This window comes from Solea senegalensis, linkage group LG20 (genome assembly GCF_019176455.1).
Source record: "Solea senegalensis isolate Sse05_10M linkage group LG20, IFAPA_SoseM_1, whole genome shotgun sequence".
Taxonomy (NCBI): domain Eukaryota; kingdom Metazoa; phylum Chordata; class Actinopteri; order Pleuronectiformes; family Soleidae; genus Solea; species Solea senegalensis.
Window position 1 is genome coordinate 19,120,297 of NC_058039.1, and position 25,868 is coordinate 19,146,164.

The 25,868-nt window shown below is 45.0% G+C and overlaps 2 protein-coding genes across 2 annotated transcripts; both read left to right on the forward strand.

The window, feature by feature from the left end:
• Positions 1–3,262: 3,262 nt before the first annotated feature.
• LOC122786831 (proline-rich protein 2-like) lies at positions 3,263–4,161 on the forward strand. Its single transcript, XM_044053329.1, has 2 exons — positions 3,263–3,801; positions 3,996–4,161. The coding sequence occupies exons 1-2, from the start codon at positions 3,263–3,265 to the stop codon at positions 4,159–4,161; spliced, it is 705 nt and encodes a 234-aa protein (XP_043909264.1).
• A 381-nt stretch (positions 4,162–4,542) lies between these two features.
• On the forward strand, positions 4,543–5,294 carry LOC122786832 (extensin-like). Its single transcript, XM_044053330.1, has 2 exons — positions 4,543–4,665; positions 4,752–5,294. The coding sequence occupies exons 1-2, from the start codon at positions 4,543–4,545 to the stop codon at positions 5,292–5,294; spliced, it is 666 nt and encodes a 221-aa protein (XP_043909265.1).
• Positions 5,295–25,868: the final 20,574 nt, after the last annotated feature.

Below are 25,868 nucleotides of genomic sequence, written 5' to 3' on the forward strand. Positions count from 1 at the left end.
TTTAGTTTGAGCTCAGATAGTTCTCATGCTGTTGCACACTGAGTATGTCAAAGAGAAAACCACATCCATCAAAACAAGATTCATCATCCCCGACCGCGACACCAGGCCAAATGTCAAGAGCAATGTCTTAGAATAAAGTTTTATACAGTGACGCTTTTCTACTTCTTATTCTTATTATTATTATGAATTCCAAAATATCACTTCAACAAACTAATATCTAAATTGAGATGCTATGACCTTCAAATACAATTATATTACAAATAACTTAATTATATTTATGATTATGATTCTTATATACAGACAGTTATATTAACTTAACTTTGTGGAGTTTATTTTACTGTGCGTTTCCCTGCTAATAATAACAATTTGAAAGGTATTATCTAGCTTTTCAACAATTTAAACACACTTCAAAACTGTAAAGTGCTAAAAACACTGATGGCTTTTTAAATGTGTCTCAGGAGCTCTATGACTTTTCGTCAATGCCCATTGTTGTGAACAATGTGCTAAAGTCCATACATTTTCTCTGCATAGCAACAGGTGACGCTAACCAGTTATCTGTGGCCCCTTTAAATGTCAGCTCACATTAAAAAAAGAAAAGTTTATCTGGGAATAAACATTCTTCCTGAAAACCTTCAGAATTAAGAAAGCGTTTCTGCTTTCTGCTGAAACACTTGGTGGTATGAGGTTACCTTGCTTTCAGCTCTATTACTGGTCTTGTAACAGTCGATCTATGTCATTCTGGTTATTAATAATGATAATAATAATAACAATAATAATAATAATAATAGATTTTATTTGTATTGCACTTTACATTCAAACAACAAATCTCAAAGTGCTACAGAGTAAAAACAAGATCATTTTCTAAAAAGGTAGGTTTTGAGTCCTTTTTTAATCATCCTCCGTCTGTGGAGCCCTGAGGTGGTCAGGAATTCCACAGACAGGGAGTGGCAGCTTCGAAAGCTCTGTCCCCCATGGTCTTGAGCCATGTCCTGGGTGCGAGCAGACGGTGCTGTTGGCCTGACCGGGTCCTGGCTGAGGTGTGTGGTGTGAAGAGGTCAGTGAGGTAAGTGGGAGCATCACCGTGCAGTGGTGGGTGTGCAGGAGGACCTTGTACTTGGAGATGGGGAGCCACTGAGGGGAGTGGAAGATACTGGAGCTTTTGGAGGCTCCTGCCAGGGAGCCCAATGAGGAGTGTATTACAGTAATCCAACCTGGAAGGCATGGACAAGTTACTCTGCACCTGGAAGGGAGAGGAAGGGGCGGAGTTTGGAGATGTTACAGAAGTGAAAGAAGGAGGTTTCGCAAATGTGGGTGATATGATTGTCGGAGGAGAGGTGGGGGTCAAACTTGACCCCAAGGCTGGTAACGGAGGGAGAGAGGGGAATTTTGTGGGCAAAAAGTGAAACTGAGGTTATGGGAGAAGAACTAAGTTGTTGAGGAGTACCGGTTTGGATGGCTTCTGTTTTTGAGCCGTTCAGCTGCAGGAAGTTTTGACTCATCCATCTCCTCCTGGCAGGAGCCGAGACGAGCAACAGTGGCAGAGGGGGACCCAGAGGGGGAGACCTTAAGGTGTGTCGTCAGCATAGCAGTGGAAATTAATTCCATGCCTGCTGACGACACACCCGAGGGGAAGCATGAAAATAGTGAAGAGGGTTGGACTGAGCATGGAGCCCTGGAAACCGGATTGGAATCTTTCATAGAGGTAATTTGAGATGGTTGTGACGCTGGATGGAAATGAATGGGAGATTTGAAATGGGTCTGTAATTTGACAGAGGGATTGGGTCTAAGGTTATTTTTTGAGTAGAGGTTATATCAAAGCTGTTTTGAGGGAGGGAGGAACGTTGGCTGTTTGGAGAGAAAGATTACTGATTTTTGTAATGAGAGGGAATGGTTGTGTGTTTTGAGCAGAGGAGAAGGGAGGGGATCAAGGGAGCAGGTGGATGGTTTGGATCTGCGGATGATCTTCTCGACCTCCTGCTGCGTTGTGGGGATGAAATGTGAGAAATGTCGTGTGCTGCTGTCTGAGAATGTGATTTACTGTAGAGAAGAGCTGCTAGGAGTTACCTGGGTTATTGTTGATGATTGTGGAATAGTGTTCTGACCTGGATACGGAAAGGGCTTTAGCATAAGATCTTTGATGTTCCCGGTAGGCCAACTTATGCACCGTCAGGCCGGATGTTACGCTGGCTTACTCCATGACACAGCCTGACCTTTTCATTTGCCTCAGCTCCTTTGTGTACCATGGGGTAGACCGGGAGAAGGAGACTGTCCGTTTTTTCAATGGTGCATGAGAGTCCAGGATGGAGGATAAACTGTTATTGTAAAAATCCTTGAGGTTGGAGACTGAGGAGGATGTAGGTGGGAGAAGAAGTTGGAGATGATGACTTTAGGATGAATTTAGGTTCCTGACAGTTAATGTATGTTTCGATTTTGTGTAGGGAGATGGTAGGGGGAGTTTCATGTTGACTCCCTGATGGTCAGACACACCAGTGTCATATACATGGAGTTCAGTGACTGTGAGGGAGTCAGTGATAACTAGGTCCAGGGTATGGCCTTTATTGTGAGTCATTGACATGTTGGGTGAGGTTGAGGCAGTCCAGTACTTCTTTTTTTTTTTTTTTAACCTGTCCTGTCTAGTACCCAGGGCATGTAATATGATTGACTGCATGCCTTTTGGTGTTGGACAGATTTGATATGTGCAGGACGAGTCTGGGATACTCATAACTGCAGTATTTTTATTTATTCGTTTTATGATTATGTGTTGCGGGCAGCCGGACCGGACAGGGGGACAGGGAGTGGACTGACAGGGGGATGGGGAGTGAGCGGGGAGGAGGAAGGGAGGGGGAGTGAGAGAGAGAGAGAGAGCGAGAGAGAGAGGGAGAAAAAAGAAGAGAGAAGGAGATCGAGAGTGAGAGAGAGGGAGAGCAAGGTGGACAACAGTATAATACATGGGTTAGTACCATTAAATTGAAATTATATAAAGTAGACAGAACATACCTGATAAGACAGAACCTAGGCAACTTAAGGGTGACATTAGTGTGTTAGTAACAGGTTAATAACATTGAACAGTTGAAATTATTTAGCGTATACAGAACATACTTTCAGATACAGTTTATATAGTAATTGTTAACGACCACATCAAGAGAGTATGTCCGGGCTTACAACAGTTATATCAGTTAAATTTTATTTATCTTAGCGTGTTAGTGTGTGTGTGTGTGTGATCGTGCATATCAGTGTATATGTGCAGGGGTTGTCATTAGGTATGATTGGAATTGGGGTGGGGGACCGTGCCAATGTCCGGTCCGTCCCCAGCGACGGGCCGAAAATCATCCAGGCGCCTAAGGCGCCCAGTAGCCGTACTGGGCAGGAGAGGCCCACAGCCACCACTCCCAGGATAGCAACGCATCCGCACCGCAGGGGGCCCGTCGGAGGAATGCGGGGGGAAAGCCCCCCCCACCCAAGGTCGACCCGAGGGGGCCGACGGCGACAAGACCACGGACAGAGGCCGAACCACCCCACACCCAGGCAGGCCGCAGAGGCCCAGGGTCTCCGCACCCAGAGCCCGCCAGCGCCCAAGGGCAGGGCCAGCCCACCACCGGGGGGAGCAGAGCCCCCCCCAGACCGCCCACCAGGGAGGCACGGCCAGATACCCACCACTGCCACCCCCACCGCCCCCCAGAAGCCGACCACACGCCCCCCAGCCCAGGGAGGGACAGGCGGAGGCCCACGTAGGGCCACCAGCCAAGGGGGCCCCCAGAGACAGAAGAGAGGCAGACTCCCGAGCCGGTCCAGACCCCCCAGGTAGAGGCAGGGCCAGTGGTCCAAGGACCCGCCGCGCCCAACCCCGCGGTGCCCCGGAGAGGGGTCCCCCAACATCCAGGAGCATCTGCGCCCGCCGACGACCCCCGCCGGGTAGGCAGACTGCCGCCCACCACAGTACCTTCAGGGAGGTGCGTCATGATGAGCCACAACCATGCCTCCCGGACACCCCCCAGACCGAGCGCAGGGGACCCGATCCCCCACGTCCAGCGACGCCTCATGGCCACCACTGCTGCCCCCACCCAGACCGCCAGTCCCAACACGGCCAGGGGGTGGGCAGGAACCGAGCGCTCAGGAGTGCACCCACGACCACCCCCCCCACCCCGGCCCACCGGTGATTGATTTGGAGGTGTGTGCGTGTGTGTGGTGTGTTATACGATGTATGTTGGTATCTGGGGTGTAGTTAAAATGGCGGAGGGAAATGTGGCACGGGCGTCCCACTGTTGGCAGACAGTGGAGCCGTCGACGTGTCTCTCGCCCACCAGGCCCTAATGTCTAACATGCGATAAAATTAGGGGAAGAGTGGCAGATCATCGGGGGAACGGAGAGCGGCCCCATCATGTGATGGTCCCACCCCCCGACCCCCCACCATCTCAGCCACACACCCCCCCAGTGCCCTAGATGTGTGTGTTTAGATGTATCATCTGCGGTGGGGGGGGGCATAGGGGGTGGGCAAGAGTGCCCCCCCAAGTAGGTTGCCAGCTTCCTGACTGGCAGGGCCATATGCCCCATTCCCACTCACCCCCGGCCAAGAAGGGAGCAACCCGTCCAGGCCAGGGACATGCCATGGCATCCCATGAGCGCCGCCGGGGCGGAGGACCAGATATCCCCACACCCGACCAGAAGGTAGGACCCCGGTGAGCACACCAGCACCGACGAGGCAGGACCCACACCCAGGCCATCACGGCATTACTGACGGCAGCAATCCTCAGACCCCGGCCCCGCCCACAGCCCAGGAACAGTCCAGACCAGGCCCACGCTCCACCCCATCTCCCACCCCAAGGGTCCCCAAAGCAAGGCGCCCCCCCGCGTGCCCCCCACCATGCCCCCCCCAAGGGACGGAGGACGCACAAGTCCGCTCCAGAGCGCAGCAGGAGCACAGCAGCGTGTACCGCCCCGCCACCCCGGAGGGCAGAACCCAGGGAGGATCACCCCCCCCCCACTATGGGCCAACCCCACCCCCCAGCGCCCCGCAGGCCCCAGCGTACAGAGACCCAGACCCCCTACCCCCACCCGCAGTGCGGCGCCAGCCCAGCCCCAGCCCACGGCCCACCACCCCCAACCCCCACGGGCCCCCCAGGCCAAGGTGGCAGCCCCCCCACAAATCCACCCCGACCCCCGTAGGGCAGACCCACAACCACCGAGGGACGGTAGACCCAGGGCCACCAACCCACACAGACCACCAGACACCCCAGATGCACGGCCCGCAACACCACAGACCGACCAGGGAAGACACAGTCACCAACCCACCCTAGGAAATATAATCAATTAGAGGTGTCCAGGTCAAATCAAATATAGGTATTTGTTTCTTTATGGAAGCAGACATTCTCTCCATAGAGATGTGATCTAAAATCAAATTTCTGTATTGGTTTAGTTTTTCTTGTTTTTCCAGTTCAAGAGGATAGTTTTCCTGGCGATGCTTAGGCTATTGATTAATATGTGCAATTTTTCCATGTTTATATGTATTACGTTTAAATCACCCAGTATGCATAGCATGGGGGAAGGTGGTATGGTGTATTCGAGACATGCTGAGAGGTCCTCGCATACCCTACACCAGAAGTTATACACCGGTGTGCATAGCCATATAGCATGCATGTAGCTATCTGCTGTGTTTTCGTTGCAGTTTGTGCAGATATTTGATTGTGAGAGCCCCATTCTGAACATCCTTTGTCCTGTGTAGTGTGTTCTGTGTAAGATTTTGTATTGTATTAGTTGTAGGTCTGGATTTTTTATCAATTTGAATGTGTTAGATGATATCTGTAACCAGAAATTTTCATCTAGGCTGATGGATAGCTCCGCCTCCCATTTTGTGGTTGGTAAAGAGATTATGCAATAATTTTTAGTCAATAGTGCATGTGTTTTAGACACCATTTTGGGAGACATAAGGTTTAGAAATTGTTTGATCATTGGAGGTAGTTTTAGATCCAATTTACTGGTTTTAAACCTCGTCTGGATTACAGATTTTATTTGTAGATAATCAAAGGATGTGTTGCTGTTAATGCCATATTGTTCCACTAAGTTATGAAATGGGATGAATTTGTTATCTTGAAGAATTTGTTCCAGGTGCCTTATACCTTTTTCTTGCCATGATTTGAGTTTTAGTGTTGTTTTATTCCGTAGTATGTCTGGATTATTCCAGATTGGGGTATATTTACATGGGATATGCGAGGACCCAGTGAGTTTGATAAATTCCCACCAGGCTGACAAGGAGGTATTTATATTTATGCTTTTAAAGCACTGATGCCGTTTAATGGTTTTGCTTATAAATGGTAGATCTGAGATTTTAATTTCATTACAGAGTGTTTGTTCGATGTCTAGCCACAGACTGTCCAGTGGTTTGGGTTGAAACCATTTTTGGACATAGTGAAGCCTATTTGCAAGAAAGTAGTTGTGGAAGTTTGGAAGTTCCAGACCACCATAGGCTTTTGCTTTTTTTTGAGTGTTTTTAAACTGATGCGTGCTGGTTTGGTTTTCCAGAGGAATTTTGTGGTGGCAGAGTCTAAGGATTTAAACCAGATTGGTGAGGGTTTAGTTGGAATCATTGAGAACAGGTAATTGATTTTTGGTAAGATCATCATTTTCATGGTGTTAACTCTTCCCATAAGTGATATAGGTAAATTCCATCGTAGGAGGTCATCCTCTATTGATTTAAGTAGTGGGGTATAGTTTAATTGTGCTAGATCTGACAGCCTGGAGGAAAAATTTACACCCAAATGTCTAATGTTTCCAGATTTCAGAGGACAGGATGGTGATGATTTGAAGTCATGGTTGATTGGTAGGATGATCGATTTTGCCCAGTTTATCGAGTAATCTGATATGGCTGAGAATTTATTAAGAAGTGTAATAGTCTCAGAGAGAGAGCTTTGTGAGTTTTGGAGGAAAAGTAATACATCATCAGCATAGAGGCTTATTTTGTGATGTAGTTTTGTTGTTTGAATACCTTTGATATTTTTGTTTGTGCGAATAGCCGCTGCGAGTGGTTCGATAAAGATGGCAAAAAGCGATGGGGAGAGTGGACAGCCTTGTCTGGTGCCTCTCTGGAGAGTGAAGCTTGGAGAAGTTTGATCATTTGTTCTGACAGAGGCAATGGGAGAACTGTATAAAATTTTGATCCAGGAGATGAGTTCTTCTCCGAATCCAAATTTTTCCATTGTGGCAATTAGGAATTTCCAGTTTACTCTATCAAATGCTTTTTCTGCATCTAGTGAAACCACTGCTGCTCTAAATTTATTGATTGTGCAGTAGTCTATTACATTTACTAATCTGCGTGTATTATTAGTTGAATGTCTATCCTTAATGAATCCTGTCTGATCTGGGTGAATTATGAAGGGGGTGATTTTTTCCAGTCTCCTTGCTAAGGCTTTGCAGATGATTTTAAGATCTGCATTTATGAGTGAGATGGGGCGATAGCTGGATGGGAGTGACGGGTCAAAGGTCTTTGAATTCTGTGGCTAGTCGATTGGAGGGAGAGTCCATATGAATATTAAAATCACCAATCACCGAAATGTTTTTGTAGGATGTGCAAATGAGTGAAATGAGGAAATTGTGTAGATCTGTAGTAAATGTTGGGATTTTGGAAGACGATAAATAATTCAATTCAATTCAATTCAATTCAATTTTATTTGTATAGTGCCAAATCATAACATACATTATCTCAAGGCACTGTACATAGACAACATCAAGGAGAGCAGAGAACCCCAACAGTTCACACAATGAGCAAACACTAGGCATCAGTGGAGAGAAAAAACTCCCTCTTAACAGAAGAAGAAATCTCTGACAGAACCAGGCTCAGAGATGTGCAGTCATCTGCCTCGACCGGTTGGGATGAAAGGAAAATGGAGGACAGCGGAGAGGCGGGGGACAGAAAGGGGGGAGAGAAAGGACAAGAGGGAGATGAGGTAGAGACAGAGACCAGGAGCAGATACACAACAACTGTATCAAGTTACAAGTTTATACAGTCAATGATATAAACTTTTAATTATAGCACAATAATAATGGTGAGGATATGCATGATATGGATAGCCTTGAAAACTGGATCTGGATCCTGCAACCTGCAAGATGAGAATACAGAGAGAGAGAGAGGGAAGGAAGGAAGGAAAGACACAAACTAGGGAGAGAAAGGGACAAGGTTAATGAAGTCATAATCATATCCTGAGTGTTAGAGAGTGAATGTGCGTGAATGTGCGTAAATAAGAGCTCTTGTTACATTAAGATGGTGTTTGCATTTGAGTACCAGATTTACCAGTACCAGAAGGAACAGAAATTTGGGGCAGACAGAAGGCTCAATTCAATGTCACTGTGGTGTAAAACGGCAAGGCCACCACCACGGCCAATTGTACGGGCTTTGCTCAGGTAATTATACCTGGGGGGGGCAAGCCTCATTTAGAGCTGAATAAACTTCAGGCTGCTGCCACGTTTCTGTGAGGCAGAGAATGCCCAGCCCCTTGTCCTTAATGTGTTCATGAATAAATCCAGATTTATTGGATAAAGACTGTATATTTAATTGTTCAAAGAGGATATGATTTGTACAGTCCTGTTTGTTCAGAGGCCGGAGGACACTGTGATCCACTCCAGGTTTTGCAGTACGCTGGCGGATTTTTAACGATGAAAAACCCAATAATTTCACAAATTTGGTCCCAAATACGGAGGTATTTTGGCATAATTGAGAACTAATTGAGAACTTGTAGAACTTCTACCTTTAATAAATAACCACTCATTCCCTCCACCACTTTCTGACCTGTCATTTCACAAATGCCATTTATAAGGAATTTGGACAATCAACATTTATCCTACATTTCAGCGACTAAAAGACAAATTTAATATTCCCAGCACGAAAATTTCATAAAAAAGACATTTCCGTCCTTCCCAAACAAACCTCTAGTTTCTTCGATGGACACACTGTTTTTGCTTGACCCAAAGATTAAAAGAGCTACTTCTAAGATCCATGATGAGCAGGATCATCTGAGAGAGGCCTGGATGGAGGATTTGGGAGTGGAAATCACTGAGAGTGACCACTCGTCTTCTGTATGTGCCAGACATGGGCTGAAAGAATTAAAATTTCTTCACAGACTGCATTTATCGAAACTATGGCTGTCCAAGATGTTTCCTACAGTCGATGTGGACAAGCTGTGGCCTCTATAGCACATCTGTTCTGGAACTGCCCCAGACTCTGGAATGATTGGAACAATACCTTTAATACTGTCTGAAGTTCTTAAAATTCGACTTAAACCAGACCCAGTTCTGGCTGTGTTTGGGGTGAAAGCAGCCACAACAGTTTTGTCAAATAACCAATATAATATGATACGTAACACTGTTGGCATGAAAGGTTGATATTACTGAATTAGAAGCAGAAAATCCCACCAGCTCATCCAACATTAATGAAAGAAGTGATGAAACTTTTACAATTGGAAAAGGTTCAATTCTCACTCAGTGACTGTGGCATCCTGTGAGTTTTAGTTTTATTTATTTATTTATATATTTTTTTATTATCATGTATTTTGTTATTGTTATATTTAGTATTATGATAATAATATATTTGTGACGGCCTCCTGCCTGTGGATGTGTGTATGTGTGTATGGTGGCCTCTGCTTTGTCAAGCTGCAGGTGATGAGCTGGTGGGCTTGGCCAATTCCCAAACCTGTGTTAAGCTGGTCCTTCCTCCTGCCTCAGCTGTTCCTGACATCGCCTGGCTCCGGAGGGAGAGCGGTGTGCCGCTCCGCCGCAGCCCCTTGTTTTCTATGGTGTTCTCTTTGTTTGCTTTGCCGTCATTTTGGTCCCTTGTGTTAGGGAAATAAATTATCATTTTGTTACTTTTACCTGCGCAGTTCCTTTTATTTGTCCGACCATGAGCCGGGTCGTGACAAATGTGGGGGCTCGTCCCGTTGTCCGTGTGCGCTAATAAGCCAGAGTTGTGAATGAACTCACGGGAGTTTGTGAATGGAACCGTTTTGGCGGCGTTACTATTGAGTAGCGTGGGAACCCGGAAGTCGCGAGGGCTTGTGTGTGTGGTTTGTACGCCACGGTTTAGTTGTGAACTGTGAAGGTAAATTTTTGGCCATGGTTGTGTTGTTTCTCTGGGTCACTTGGCTTTTGTTGCTGCTTAAAGATAATTGTTTTGTCCGGGCATCCTGATCAGTTAGCCGCCGGGTGAGCAGATCTCGCCACTTTATTATTTTGCCTTTTTTGTTTTGGTCGGTAACCCTGAGGAGGGAGTGCGCTGGCTTTGGGTTGTTGCAGCTGGCCAGTCTCGGTCAGATGTAATTTCCTGCGGTTGGTGTCACTTCGAGCTCGGCAAGCCGACGAAGACTACGTGAGGTTTTGTAAGTGTGGTGGTAGGTAGTTAGGGGTTGGGGTGTCTCGGCTTGTGTTTTTTCGTAGCTCCTTGTTTGGGAGTTACCTGGTAAGTAGCAGCAAAAGTAAGTGTCCTGGAGTTTTGTATTATTGTGTGTAGAATATGGCGGATGTGGCGTTTTTTGTTCAGGCTCCGTCGGAGGAGTTGCTGGATAACTGCACGCGGGAACAATTGTTTAAAATAGCGGAGCATTATCGTATCGATATCCCAGATAGAAGAGTGAAAGACGCGACAATTCAGAATGTTTTGTTTGCTGCATTATGCGAGTTGGGTATATTGTCGGGTGCTGCGCGTCCTCCCCAGGCCAGGGTGGAGAGTTTGGCTCCACTGGCTGCGGGCGCGAGTGACCTCACGTTTGAGCAGCAGAAAGAGTTACTGTTGTTGCAGTTGGAGCATGCTAAGACGTTGAAGTCAGTTGAAATAGAGAAGCAGATTGCAGTGGAAAAACTCCGCTACCAGACGGAGCAAGCGAAGCTGTCGGTAGAGCAGTCTCGGCTGGAGTTGCTGAGGGCTGGATTTTCGGGTGGAGCCGCCTCGGGAGCGCAGGAGAGTTCCTCCGTTCGTCCCGGGGGCGGAGGTGAGTGTTTTGATGTGCTTGGAAATCTGCGGTTACTTCCGAAGTTTAATGAGCGGGATCCAGAGTCGTTTTTTTCTTTGTTTGAACGTGTGGCTGAGTCACGGAAGTGGTCTGAGTCAGCCCGCACGGTGATGCTCCAGTGCGCACTGACTGGCCGTGCGCAGGAGGCTTATTCTGCTCTGTCGGTGGCTGATGGCCAAGATTATGAGTGTGTAAAGTCTGCCGTATTGAAAGTGTACGAGCTCGTGCCGGAGGCTTATCGTCAGCGCTTTCGTTCATGGAAGAGAGTGGAGAAGCAGACGCACCTGACGGGTCATTTTGCGCGTTGGTGTGCCGCGTTAAAAGTGGAGACGTTTGAGGATTTGTCCGAGTTAATTGTGTTGGAGCAGTTCAAAAATTCCATACCTGAAAACATTGCACAACACATTAACGATCTCAAGGTAAGACGTGTGTTTGAAGCTGCTTCAGTGGCAGATGACTATGTGTTGACGCATAAACGCTCTTTTGGTGAGTGGCGCGCGCATAGTGGCAGCCGTGGTGGACCGTTTGCAGAGCGTGCTGAGGCAGCTCTGGGGAGTTATGTTGGTCGTTCAGGTAAATCCGACGCCAGGGATCGTAACTCCAGGGGTTTTGAAAAAACCTGCAGTTATTGTCATAAAAGAGGTCATTTCAGAGCTGATTGTTACGCACTTAAACCCAGGGTTCCCCAGGGGGGTCCCATGGCGCAGCCAAAAGGTGCTTGCTGCGCTGTCTCGTTGCCTCGCGCACCAGCGGTGAGTGAGGTGGGTGGGCCAGCTCGGGGTGAATCCGTGTCTGTGGGGTTGGCGTCTTTTCTGCCGTTCATTTCTGGTGGCCATGTTTCTCTGGTGGGGGGCAGGTTGAAGGTGCCAGTTAAAATACTGCGCGACACAGCGGCCTTTGATTCCTTCATTCAGGCTTCTGTGCTGCCTTTTTCCGCTGAGACTCACACAGGTTGTTGGGTGCCTGTTGTAGGTATGGAAATGAATGTTTTGCAAGTCCCTCTGCACAAAATCACATTACACTCTGATCTCTTCCAGGGCGAGATAGCTGTGGGTGTGAGGCCGGCGCTGCCTGTTGAGGGGGTCACTCTGATCCTAGGTAACGGTGCTGCAGGTGAGCGTGTGTGGGGTGATGTGGCCCCGTCTCCAGTGGTTTCCTCAGTTCCCCTGGTGAGGAAGCAGCCTGATGAGGATGAAATAAGTTTCCCCGAAGTGTTCACAGCGTGTGCGGTGACGCGGTCTATGTCCCAACATTCTCCACCAGAGCCGCCTGAGTGTGGCGTGGGTGATGGTGAGGCAGTAGATGGGTGGTGTTTCTCCCTGTCTGATGTTTCCCTTTCAGTTACGCAGGAAGAGTTGGAGAGTGAGCAGCGAGCCGACGCGTCCCTGAAGGGACTGTTTGACATGGTGTTGCCTGCGTCGGAGGTAAAGAACGACTCTCACTGTTACTTTCTGTTGAAGGGGTTGCTCATGAGAAAATGGGTGCCTCACGGGGACGATTTTGTAGGGGATCCCGTCCTCCAGATTGTCCTGCCTTCGAAGCTCCGGGAGACGGTGCTTCGCCGGGCCCATGATGACTCGGGTCACTGGGGGGTGAGAAAAACATACAACCGAGTGCTGAAACATTTTTTTTGGCCTAAATTAAAGAGGGATGTGTCTGAGTATGTGAAAACCTGTCATACCTGTCAACTTGCGGGGAAGCCAAATCAGGTGATTAAACCAGCTCCTCTGTTTCCGATTTCGGCTGTGGGTCAGCCATTTGAACACCTTATTATAGACTGTGTGGGTCCGTTGCCACGTTCCAAGTCGGGTGCTGTTTATTTGCTTACCGTCATGTGTCAAACAACCCGTTATCCGGCAGCGTATCCTTTACGCACGATCACAGCGCGTTCTGTGGTGCGCGCCCTGACACAGTTCATTGCTATATTCGGTATCCCGAAGGTGATTCAAACTGACCGCGGATCAAACTTCACCTCTCACCTGTTTTCACAAGTTTTGAAACAGTTGGGGGTTAAACACAATAAAGCATCGGCATATCACGCTCAGAGTCAGGGGGCCCTGGAACGTTTTCACCAGTCTCTGAAGTCGTTGTTACGTACATATTGTGTGAAACTGGATGGAGACTGGGAGGAGGGGTTGCCCTGGTTACTGTTAGCGGCGAGGGAGGTGTCCCAAGAGAGCACAGGGTTTAGTCCCAACGATTTGGTGTTTGGGCACACTGTGCGCGGCCCTCTGGATCTTTTGTGCGAGCAATGGAAGGATGCTGTTCCACCAGAAAATGTACTTGATTATGTAAATGGGTTCCGTCATAGGTTGTATGCTGCAGGGGTATTGGCAAAGAAAAACTTGGGTACTGCACAGAGTAAGATGAAGACACTGTATGACCGGAGGGCTGAGAAGCGTGTGTTCAGTGAGGGGGACCGGGTCTTGGCGTTACTTCCCATCATTACTTCTCCATTTCAGGCAAAGTATGGAGGTCCCTATGAAATAAAGAAAAAAACGTCTGAACATAACTACATCATTGCTACGCCTGATCGTAGACGGAGTGTCCAGATGTGTCATGTCAACTTATTGAAACCTTACTATGAACGTGTCCCTCCAGGTGAAGCTGTCTCCGCCTCCTCTGTGCCTGCGCGGCCTGTGTGTTCTGTGAGTAGAGTGTCTGTGGTTTACCCTCCACAGTCGGTGCCTGCCGGGGTGGAGGATGGTCTGCCCGATGCTGATGCTGGGGTGCAGCAAGGTCGGTTAAAAAACTCTGAGTCCTTGAACAAATTACATCTTCTGTTGGGCCATCTGTCTGAGTCACAACAAGCCGACCTAGTTGAAGTGATAAGTTCCTTCCCATGTCTGTTTGGTGACACTCCTACTCAAACAAATGTAATTGAACATGATATAGATGTAGGTGATGCACTCCCAATTCGCCAAAGGTTTTACCGCGTTAGTCCTGAAAAACGTGTGTCCCTTGATGCGGAAGTGAAGTATATGTTGGATAATTGTATTATTGTTCCCTCCTTTTCCAGTTGGGCATCTCCCTGCATTTTAGTGCCGAAGCCAGACAAAACATTTAGGTTCTGCACTGATTTTCGCAAGCTAAATGCGGTAACGAAACCAGATTCTTTCCCGCTGCCTCGTATGGAGGATTGCGTTGACCAAGTGGGCCACGCAGCATTTGTGAGTAAATTTGACCTGTTGAAAGGATATTGGCAGGTTCCATTGTCCGAGCGTGCACGTGACCTGTCTGCAGTTATTACACCAAATGGTCTCTTCTCGTATAATGTTATGCCTTTTGGTTTAAGAAACGCTCCTGCCACGTTCCAGAGGCTCATGACCAGAGTCTTGGGGGACTTAGAGGGGTGCACTGTGTATTTGGACGACGTGGTGGTGGTTTCAGACTCGTGGCCGTCTCATGTGGAGCGTGTCCGTGCGTTGTTCCTGCGCTTGGCTGAGGCGCGCCTGACCATCAACCTCGCCAAGTGCGAATTTGCACGGGCCACGGTGACGTACCTGGGCCGGGTTGTGGGTCAGGGTAAAGTCCGTCCCGTTGCAGAGAAAATAAGTGCTGTCCAGTTCTATCCTCCGCCCACTACCAAGAAGGAACTGATGAGGTTCCTGGGTTTGGTGGGGTATTACAGGGGGTTTTGCCGTAATTTCTCAGAAGTCGTTGCACCATTAACTGATCTACTTAAAATGCGTGTCCCATTTGTGTGGTCTCCTCTCTGTCAGCAGGCGTTTGAGAGGATAAAGTCTCTGCTGTGTGAAGCACCGGTCCTGGCCGCTCCGAGGTTTGACCGACCTTTTGCGCTTCAAGTCGACGCTAGTCACATCGGAGTAGGTGGGGTTTTGTTGCAAGCCGATGAGTTGGGTTTGGAAAAACCAGTCTGTTTCTTTTCCAAGAAATTTAACTCATATCAATTGAACTATTCAACGATTGAAAAGGAGGCACTGGCCTTAGTTTGGGCTCTGAGAAACTTTGAAGTGTACTTGGGCTCTGGAGCGGTACCCGTAGTGGTGTACACTGACCACAACCCACTTTTGTTTTTGAACTCGCTGCAATGTCCTAACCAGCGTCTGATACGTTGGTCGTTATTTCTACAGTCACATTGGCTTGATATTAGACACATAAAGGGTGCGGAAAACGTCGTAGCCGACGCACTGTCTCGCGTTCCTCAGGATTGAGGTTTGAGCTAAGACTTTATTGCTGTTATGATGTTATCCTGTTGCTCTCCTGTTCCCTCTTCTGTCATCCTTCCCTCTTAAATTGCTTCCCACTGGTACCAGGTTGCTGAGGTGGGGGTGTGGAAGATGCGCGTAGTGAGCTGTGTGGTTCTCAACAGCAGCTGGTGTTCCTGTCTTCGGACGTGTGTGCCCTTGTGTGTGTGCCTTAAACATCGTAAACTCTATACGTGTAAAGTAAAACTTCAAAGTAAGTAAAAGGTATATATTTGTGAAAAAAAAAAAAAAATTAAAGTAAGTAGAATGTATATATTTGTGAAGAAAACAAACTTTATAGTAGGTAGAATGTGTAGCCTATATATTTGCAAAGTAAAAAAAAAAAAAAAAATTGGTTTTGGTTTAATAATGAGGGAGCCATTGTCGAGTTCGGGGTTGGGCCCCGTTTTTCAGGGAGGGGGGTGTGACGGCCTCCTGCCTGTGGATGTGTGTATGTGTGTATGGTGGCCTCTGCTTTGTCAAGCTGCAGGTGATGAGCTGGTGGGCTTGGCCAATTCCCAAACCTGTGTTAAGCTGGTCCTTCCTCCTGCCTCAGCTGTTCCTGACATCGCCTGGCTCCGGAGGGAGAGCGGTGTGCCGCTCCGCCGCAGCCCCTTGTTTTCTATGGTGTTCTCTTTGTTTGCTTTGCCGTCATTTTGGTCCCTTGTGTTAGGGAAATAAATTATCATTTTGTTACTTTTACCTGCGCAGTTCCTTTTATTTGTCCGACCATGAGCCGGGTCGTGACATATTTAGTTTGTTTTTTATTTATTTATATTTCTTATTTTTTGTTGTTTTTGTTTTGTTCTTGGGGGAGGGGGGTGGGAGAAGTTCCCTTTGTATTGTTAAATTAAAAAAAGAGCAACATTGTAATATATGATACTGTGTTGAATATTTCAATAAACAAATATATATATAAAAAAAGAAAAGTTGTTTTCAACAAGACATGAACTGTTAAATATTTGTAAGTCAAAGGTAAAGCCGTGTGTAACTGCCACACATGTCAGTTTAATGCATTCTCATTTATTTATTTTTTGGTTCCTACCCACCTTTCAGTTGAGGCAGGCTCATTAGTTGTTTTTGTTTCTACACGGTAACACTTTAATGATACACCACCTGGCAGAGCACGGCAAGAGAGAAACAACACAGTTGGTTGTCTCCACACTCGGTAAAGGTGAATAAAGATAAAGAGTTACAACATTAAACAAAGAAGATGAAGAGAGAAGTGCATAGTGGTAGTGTGCAGCCTACTGTGTGTTAATTGGTGTATTTGTGTACATTAAGTTACCAACTCTGCATTAGCATATTTATGTGATTGTTTGTTTACTTTCTTTTTCTTCAGTTCTCACGGGTCGGCCGGTGACTGTGAATAAACTGTGAGGACAAATACAAGAACCTGCCTGATGAAGAGTGCGCTAACCCATCGCTAACAACCATGTTCAGGAGCCATCATTGTCTCTTATCATCGAACCAGCGACAGCACAATATATTCACTGCACGACACCACAGTCGTATAGTATAATAGTATATTTTAGATAGAGTTAGTTATCACTGCATTTTCCTTCATTTTGTTTATTGTGTGTTTGTCTTCTGCCCGATTTACACCACCATAATAAAATTGACTGCTTTTTTATAAAGACATGAAATGAATAATGAGCAGAATTTATTAGTCCTCAACAATATTTGCTGTTTCTCATGTGTCTGTTTGGTCCCCTGACCGAGACTCACTGAGACGGATGACACGATGTCTCACCAACATCTGCATCACACTCTGTTGCCACTGTAACTACACCTGCTGCCACTGTAACTACACCTACTGCCGCTGTAACTACCCCTGCTGCCACTGCAACTACTCCTGCTGCCACTGTAACTACACCTGTTGTCACTGCAACTACACCTGCTGCCACTGTAACTATCCCTGCTGTAACTACCTCTGCTGCCACTGCAACTACTCCTGCTGCCACTGCAACTACTCCTGCTGCCTGCTGCCACTGTAACTACACCTGTTGTCACTGCAACTACACCTGCTGCCACTGTAACTACACCTGCTGCTGTAACTACCCTGCTGCCACTGAAACTACACCTGCTGTCTGCAACTACACCTGCTGCCCTACACCTGCTGCCACTACCCCTGCTGCCACTGTGCTGCCACTGTAACTACCCCTGCTAACTAAACCTTCTGCCACTGTAACTGCCACTACACCGCCACTGTACACCTGCCACTGTAACTACCTCTGCTGCCACTGCAACTACTCCTGCTGCCTGCTGCCAGTGTAACTACACCTGCTGTCACTGTAACTACACCTGCTGCCACTGTAACTACCCCTGCTGCCACTGTAACTACACCTGCTGTCACTGTAACTACACCTGCTGCCACTGTAACTACCCCTGCTGCCATTTATGTCATTTTTTTAGTAACTGAAATTAAAACACTGTAACTGAAATGGTGAAATGGTGTGGTTCATGAAACGGTTTTAGGTTTTTGTTCTTAATTCAGACTTCTAATAAGTCGCACTCACTGACACTGGTTGACCTTTACAATAGATGATATTCCAAACAGATAATTCACTTTCAAAGATTAAATTGAACAAAAGTCTTGATATAGAACTTTCCAGAGAATGAGTCACTGATTTTCACAGGGCCACACAGTGGAGTATGTGGCTAGCACTATTGCCTCACAATGAGAAGGTTGTCGGTTTGTGTCCCGATGGACTGGCGACCTGTCCAGGGTGTGACCCCACCTATCAGGGTGCAACCCCGCCTATAAGTCGCTCACCATGACTACCCCGTATGCGGTCACTCACTCAGTATGTCACATGCCACACCAGAGACAATAAAATACTGGACCTTTTCTATGCCAACAGCAAAGAGGCATACAGCTCATCCCCCCTCCCTCCCCTCGGAAGATCTGTTAATCTCCTTCCTGTGTACAAACCTCGGTTGCACAGGCAACCAATTCAGTTCAATTCAATGTTATTTGTATGACGCCAAATCATAACATACATTATCTCAAGGCTCTGTACATAGACAACATCAAGGAGAGCAGAGAAACACAACAGTTCACACAATGAGCATCATTGTGGAGAGAAAAAAGTTACAAGTTTATACAGTTACTGATATTGACTTTTTAATTATAGCACAATAATAATGGTGATGATATGAATGATATGGGTCCACCCACAGTTTACAATTCAATTTAAAATCCTCCTCCTCACATACAAAGCACTTAATGGTCAGGCCCCTTCATACCTGAAAGACCTAGTCTTACCCTATCACCCTAATAGACCACTTAGGTCACAAAATACAGGTTTACTTGTGGTTCCCAGAGTAAACCATAGATCTTAGTGCTGCATTTGACACCATTGATCATGATATTCTACTGCAGAGATTGGAGCAGACTCTTGGTATCACAGGTGCTGCCCTCTGCTGGTTTAAATCATACTTATCTGATAGATTCCAGTTTGTTCACGTTAATGATAAAGCCTCATTACAAACACAAGTTAATTGTGGAGTTCCACAAGGCTCAGTGCTTGGGCCTATACTTTTTACCTTATATATGCTTCCTCTAGGGAACATTATTAGAAAGCATAACATACACTTTCATTGTTATGCAGATGACACACAGCTATATCTATCGATGAGGCCGGATGAAATAAATCAGATTGTTCAACTCCAGGAATGTCTCAGAGACATTAAGTCCTGGATGACCTGTAACTTTCTACTTTTAAACTCAGATAAAACTGAGGTCATTATACTCGGCCCTAAACACCTCAGAGAAAAACTTTCTGCCCACATTGTCACTTTAGATGACATCACCCTGGCTTCCAGTTCCACTGTGAGGAACCTTGGAGTTACTTTTGACCAGGAAATGTCATTTGATTCACACATAAAACTAATTTCCAGAACAGCCTTCTTCCACCTGCGGAACATTATGAAAATTAGAAACATTCTGTCTTTACAGGATGCTGAAAAACTAGTTCATGCTTTTGTTACATCTAGATTAGATTACTGTAACTCCTTATTAGCAGGATGTTCTAACAAGTCTGTTAGAATCCTTCAGTTAATTCAAAATGCTGCAGCACGAGTTCTGACAGGAACTAGAAAGAGAGACCATATAACTCCAGTGTTAGCTTCTCTACACTGGCTCCCCATACAGTTTAGAATTCAATTTAAAATCCTCCTCCTCACGTACAAAGCACTTAATGGTCAGGCCCCTTCATACCTGAAAGACCTAGTCTTACCCTATCATCCTAATAGACCACTTAGGTCACAAAATACAGGTTTACTTGTGGTTCCCAGAGTCTGTAAGAGTAGAATGGGAGGCAGAGCCTTTAGCTACCAGGCTCCTCTCCTGTGGAACCAGCTTCCAATGATAGTTCGGGAGGCGGACACTCTCTCTGTATTTAAAGTTAAACTTAAAACTTTCCTTTTTGATAAAGCTTATAGTTAGAGCTGGTTCAGGGAAACCTAAACCATCTCTTAGTTATGCTGCTATAGAACTAAACTGCTGGGGGATTTTCCGGTGGTACACGCACATTCACTCTCTCACACTCAGCATTTGATTATGACTTTATATATGTCATTAACCTTGTCTCTTTCTCTCCCTAGTTTGTGTCCTTCCTTCCTTCCCTCTCTCTCTCTCTCTCTCCGTATTCTCATCATGCAGGTTGAAGGATCAAGATCCAGTTTCCGAGGCTACGCTCATCGTCACCATTATTATTATTTTGTAAATTAAAAAGTCGATATCAGTAACTGTATAAACTTGTAACCTGATACAGTTGTTGTGTATCTGCTGCTGGTCTCCCTCTCTCTCTTCTGTCTCTCCCTCTTGTCCTTTCTCTCCCCCCATTTTCTGTCCCCCACCTCTCCACTATCCCCCATTTTTCCTTTCACCCCAACTGGTCGAGGCAGATGACCGCACATCTCTGAGCCTGGTTCTGTCAGAGATTTCTTCCTGTTAAGAGGGAGTTTTTTCTCTCCACTGATGCCTAGTGCTTGCTCATTGTGTGAACTGTTGGGGGTCTCTGCTCTCTTTGATGTTGTCTATGTACAGTGCCTTGAGATAATGTATGTTATGATTTGGCGCTATACAAATAAAATTGAATTGAATTGAATTGAATAGAATGGGAGGCAGAGCCTTTAGTTACCAGGCTCCTCCTCTCCTGTGGAACCAGCTCCCAATGATAGTTCGGGAGGCGGAGCCTCTCTCTGTATTTAAAGTTAAACTTAAAACTTTCCTTTTTGATAAAGCTTATAGTTAGAGCTGGTTCAGGGAAACCTGGACCATCTCTTAGTTTTGCTGCTATAGAACTAAACTGCTGGGGGATTTTCCTGTGGTACACACACATTCACTCTCTCACACTCAGGATTTGATTATGACTTTTTATATGTCATTAACCTTGTCTCTTTCTCTCCCTAGTTTGTGTCTTTCCTTCCTTCCCTCTCTCTCTCTCTCTCTGTATTCTCATCTTGCAGGTTGCAGGATCCAGATCCAGTTTTCGAGGCTATCCATATCATACATACCATCACCATTATTATTGTGCTATAATTAAAAAGTCAATATCATTAACTTTATAAACTTGTAACTTGATACAGTTGTTGTGTATCTGCTCCTGGTCTCTCTCTCTCTTCTGTCTCTCCCTCATCTCCCTCTTGTCCTTTCTCTCCCCCCATTTTCTGTCCCCCACCTCTCCTCTGTCCCCCATTTTTCCTTTCACCCCAACCGGTTGAGGCAGATGACCGGACATCTCTGTTTTTTCTCTCCACTGATGCCTAGTGTTTGCTCATTGTGTGGGTTCTCACTGTTGGGGTTCTCTGCTCTCCTTGATGTTGTCTATGTAAAGTGCCTTGAGATAATGTATATTATGATTTGGCGCTATACAAATAAAATTTAATTGAATTGAATTATATTTAATAGCCCACATTTGAAAGGGGTATTTGACTCTATTTTATTATTGGTATTAATCTTTATTAAGTTAGAATGTCTAACTCCTCTTCTGTTTGTTATTGATTTATTTACTTTATTTACTTTAGTTTTTACTTTAGTAGGTCGAGGGGCAGACACAGTCTCAATGGGGTTTTTAATAGGTGACTGCTCGAAAAGAAGCACAGAGAAGCATGAAAGACTGCAACTCTGTGTCCTGGTCTCAACTCTGGATTGTCATGGGTTTTTAATAAAATGTCCTAAGCTGCTAGATAAGAGAGCTGCTCCATCCAAAGTGGGATGGACGCCGTCTCTCCTCATGAGACCAGGTTTCCCCCAGAAGGTTTGCCAGTTATCTAAAAACCCAGTGTTGTTTACTGGACACCACCTCGACAGCCAGCGATTGAATGACGACATGCGGCTATACATGTCATCACTGGTCACATTGGGCAAAGAGGACAAACAGTGTAACACCAGGAAGTGACACAATACGTTACCGCCCCGTTTTCACCGTGTAATAGAGATGGAATCCAGCTGTGACCCACACAGTTAAAGTATGGTCTGAGGAGACTGATGAGGCTCTGATGGACAGCTTTGAGTCCACTGTGTGGGAGGAACTCTGTGAATGACATGGGGAGGACATTGACAGTCTCATAAACACAATAACGGACTATATTAACTTATGTGTAGAGAGCACTGTACCCACCACTCTTCACCCTGTACACTGCAGACTTCTCCTACAGCTCCCCCTCCTGTCACCTGCAGAAGTTCTCTGATGACTCTGCAATTGTCGGCCTCATCACAGTCGATGACGACAAAGAGTACAGAGAAATTATACAGACACAACACTCCTCCAACACCGGTGAACATCCAGGAAATGGACATTGAGATGGTAACATCAAGTACCTGGATGTTTACAGAATGTCCTGGGGCCTGTTACACGAAACTAGGATGAGGGATTAAGCGGGGCTATGTTACTTACCCTGGCTGAATTTAGCCTCAAGTCAGTTGCAAGAAAGCAATGGCGCACAAGTTACCATGGCGATTGATTCTTTGTGGTCAACCTGGTCGGGACAGTTCAGTTCAGTATGTGTCCAAACTAAGCATAAACAGATGAGACGTGTGAGTCTTTGTATGAAACATTAGCTTGTGTAAGGTCACAGGCACACCAGCAGGGTGCAGCAGAGACCAGAGGAGCCTTTAACGTAAAGACTGACATCAGTGAATGTTTGGAGTTTTTTATGACTCACAAACAACTGTTTCGATTCAGATGTTTTCCCAAGTTTTCTGATGGAATGAATGTGAGAGTTTACTTTGTGTTTTCTTTTGTTTTGCTAGTTTTTCTGCTGCTCATATCTGCATTAGGAACACATTTGTTCCACCATGTTGGGTTAGTGTTATCACAGTAATTATCACTATAACTGTTAACACTTCACAAGAAATTTCTTTTCTTGGCTCTTTTCGTCTCTGGTCCCATCGTGGACTGAGTTTGAATAAATATTGTCCAGACTTTTATGAGCACCTGAGGACTTTATAAATGGAAACAGGCATAGGATGTGTAGGACATGTAGAATGTGTAGGACATGTAGAATGTGTAGGACATGTAGAATGTGTAGTACATGTAGAATGTGTAGGACATGTAGAATGTGTAGTACATGTAGGATGTGAAGTACATGTAGGATGTGTAGGACATGTAGAATGTGTAGTACATGTAGAATGAGTAGTACATGTAGGATGTGTAGGACATGTAGAATGTGGTACATGTAGAATGTGTAGTACATGTAGAATGTGTAGGACATGTGGTATGTGTAGGACATGTGGTATGTGTAGGACATGTAGGATGTGTAGGACATGTAGAATGTGTAGGACATGTAGGATGTGTAGGACATGTAGAATGTGTAGGACATGTGGTATGTGTAGGACATGTAGGATGTAGGACATGTAGGATGTGTAGACATGTGTGTGTGTGTAGGACATGTAGGACATGTGGTATGTGTAGGATATGTAGGATGTGTAGGACATGTAGAATGTGTAGGACATGTAGGATGTAGAACATATGTGGAGGACATGTAGGATGTGGAGGACACGTTGTGGAGGACATGTAGGATGTGTCGGACATGTGGAATGTGGAGGATATGTAGGATGTGTAGATCATGTATGGAGGACATGTGTGGATATGAGAATGTGGAGGACATGTAGGATGTGTAGGACATATGTGTAGAAGTAGTGGAGGACATGTGGATGTGTAGGACATGTAGAATGTGTAGGACAAGTAGCATGTGGAGGACATGTAGGATGTGGAGGACATGTCGAATGAGGAGGACATGTAGGATGTGTAGGACATGTAGCATGTGTAGGACATGTAGAATGTGTAAGACATGTATAATGTGTAGAATGTGGAGGATGTGTAAGACATGTAGAATGTGGATGACATGTAGGATGTGGAGGACATGTAGGACATATATAAATCATGATGTTTTTGACCTTCACAAAGTTTTATAAATGAGGCCCCAGGTCTGAAGGAGACCACAGTCCTGCACCTACTGACCAGGTCTCACTGACAATGTTCACTCATGTAAGCAGAGATAAATGGAGGTGAGATTGAGTCCCTCAGCTGGATGTGTTTATGGTATGTCTGCATGGTAACCATGGTAAACATAAGACCTTACTGGAAACATATAACTGAGCTCACACCTGAAGAGATGAAGACAGGAAACCAGTACCTTCAACAGACACATGAACAGACTGTTGTGAGTTGATGAAAGTCTGTTAGCATAGCATAAAATAACATACCACATTATATAATGGAATGTAATATAATATAATATAACGTAACATAATATAATATAATAGAGAGGAAAAAAAGTATTTGAAACACATTCCTGACTAAAAGCTGTGGGCGTGTTCACTCATGTCAGTCACACACACACACCTTTTTCATAAAAAACACAAAGACAAGCAATTCATTTATAGATATATATATATATATATATATATATATATATATGTATATGTATAGATAGAGATAGATCGATAATGTATGTTACGATTTGGCGCTATACAAATAAAATTCAATTGAATTGAATAGACCATTATCTGACGCCAAGAGAAGATCATTACTAACTTTAACTAGTGCTGTTTCTGTGCTATGATTTAATCTGAAAATCTTCAAACAGGCCATTAATGCGCAAATATTCACATAATTGATGAGCAACTGCCTTTTCTAAGATTTTAGAGACAAAGGGAAGATTAGATATAGGTCGGTAATTAGCTAAAATATCTGGGTCAAGGGTCGCTTTTTTGAGGGGTTTAATAACTGCTATTTTAAACATTTGGGGCACATATCCAGTTAATAAAGATAGATTAATTTGAGTTAATATAGAGTTGTTAATTAAAGCAAACACATCTTTAAACAGTTTGGTGGGGATAGGATCTAACTGACAGGTTGATGGCTTAGATGATGAAACTAATGATGTTAACTCAGGGAGATCTATAGAGGAGAAACTGTCTAACTGTGCACCTGGTGCTTCTAAAGCTCTTGTGCTAGAAGATGAGTCAGTCCCAATATGAGGGAGGAGATGATCCATTTTTTCTCTAATTGATGTTATTTTATTCACAAAGACGTTGACAAAGTCATCACTGCTCAGTGTTAAAGGAATAGATGGTTCAGTGGAGCTGTGGCTCTGTGTCAGCCTGGCTACAGTGCTGAAAAGAAATCTATGATTATTCTTATTTTCTTCAATTAGAGAAGAATAATAGGCAACTCTAGCTTTGTGTAGGGCTTTTTTGTAAGCTACAAAACCATCTTTCCAGGCTGAAGTTCCTCTAGGTTACTGGAACGCCATTTTCTTTCTAATCTGCGTAATGTTATTATAGTTCATTATTGTACAATTAAATGTGAGTAAATAATGATCAGTAAGGAGAGGGTTTTGAGGAACTATGTTTAAGTTATCAATATCAATACCATAAGTTAAAACAAGGTCGAGGTTGTGATTAAGGCAATGAGTTGGTTCATTAACGTGTTGAATAAAACCTATTGATTCCAACAGCGAGTTAAATGCGCAGCTAAGACTATCACGGTCAACATCTACATGGATGTTGAAATCCCCTACAATTATGATTTGATCTGTTTTAAGCACCAACTCAGATAAGAACTCAGAGAACTCTGATAGAAACTCTGAATAAGGTGCAGGTGGACGATAAACTGTGACTATTATAATTGGTTTCTGTGATTTCCAACTAGGATGAGATAGATTAAGAATAAGGCTTTCAAACGATGAATATCCTGGTTTGGGCTTGGGATTGATTAATAATCTAGTATTAAAAATGGCTGCTACTCCTCCTCCTCGGCCTGAGCTTCTAGGAATATGGGTACTAGCATGAGTGGGTGGAGTTGACTAATTTAGACTAATGTAATCGTCTTCATGTAACCAAGTTTCAGTTACACAGAATAAATCAATAAAATTGTCAGAGATAAGATCATTTATTGAAACCTTATATTTAATAGTCCACATTTAAAAGTAGTATTATTTGACTCTATTTTATTGTTGGTATTAATCTTTATTAAGTTAGAATGTCTAACTCCTCTTCTGTTTGTTATTGATTTATTTACTTTATTTACTTTAGTTTTTACTTTAGTAGGTCGAGGGACAGACACAGTCTCTATGGGGTTTTTAATAGGTGACTGCTCGAAAAGAAGCACAGAGAAGCATGAAAGACTGCAACTCTGTGTCCTGGTCTCAACTCTGG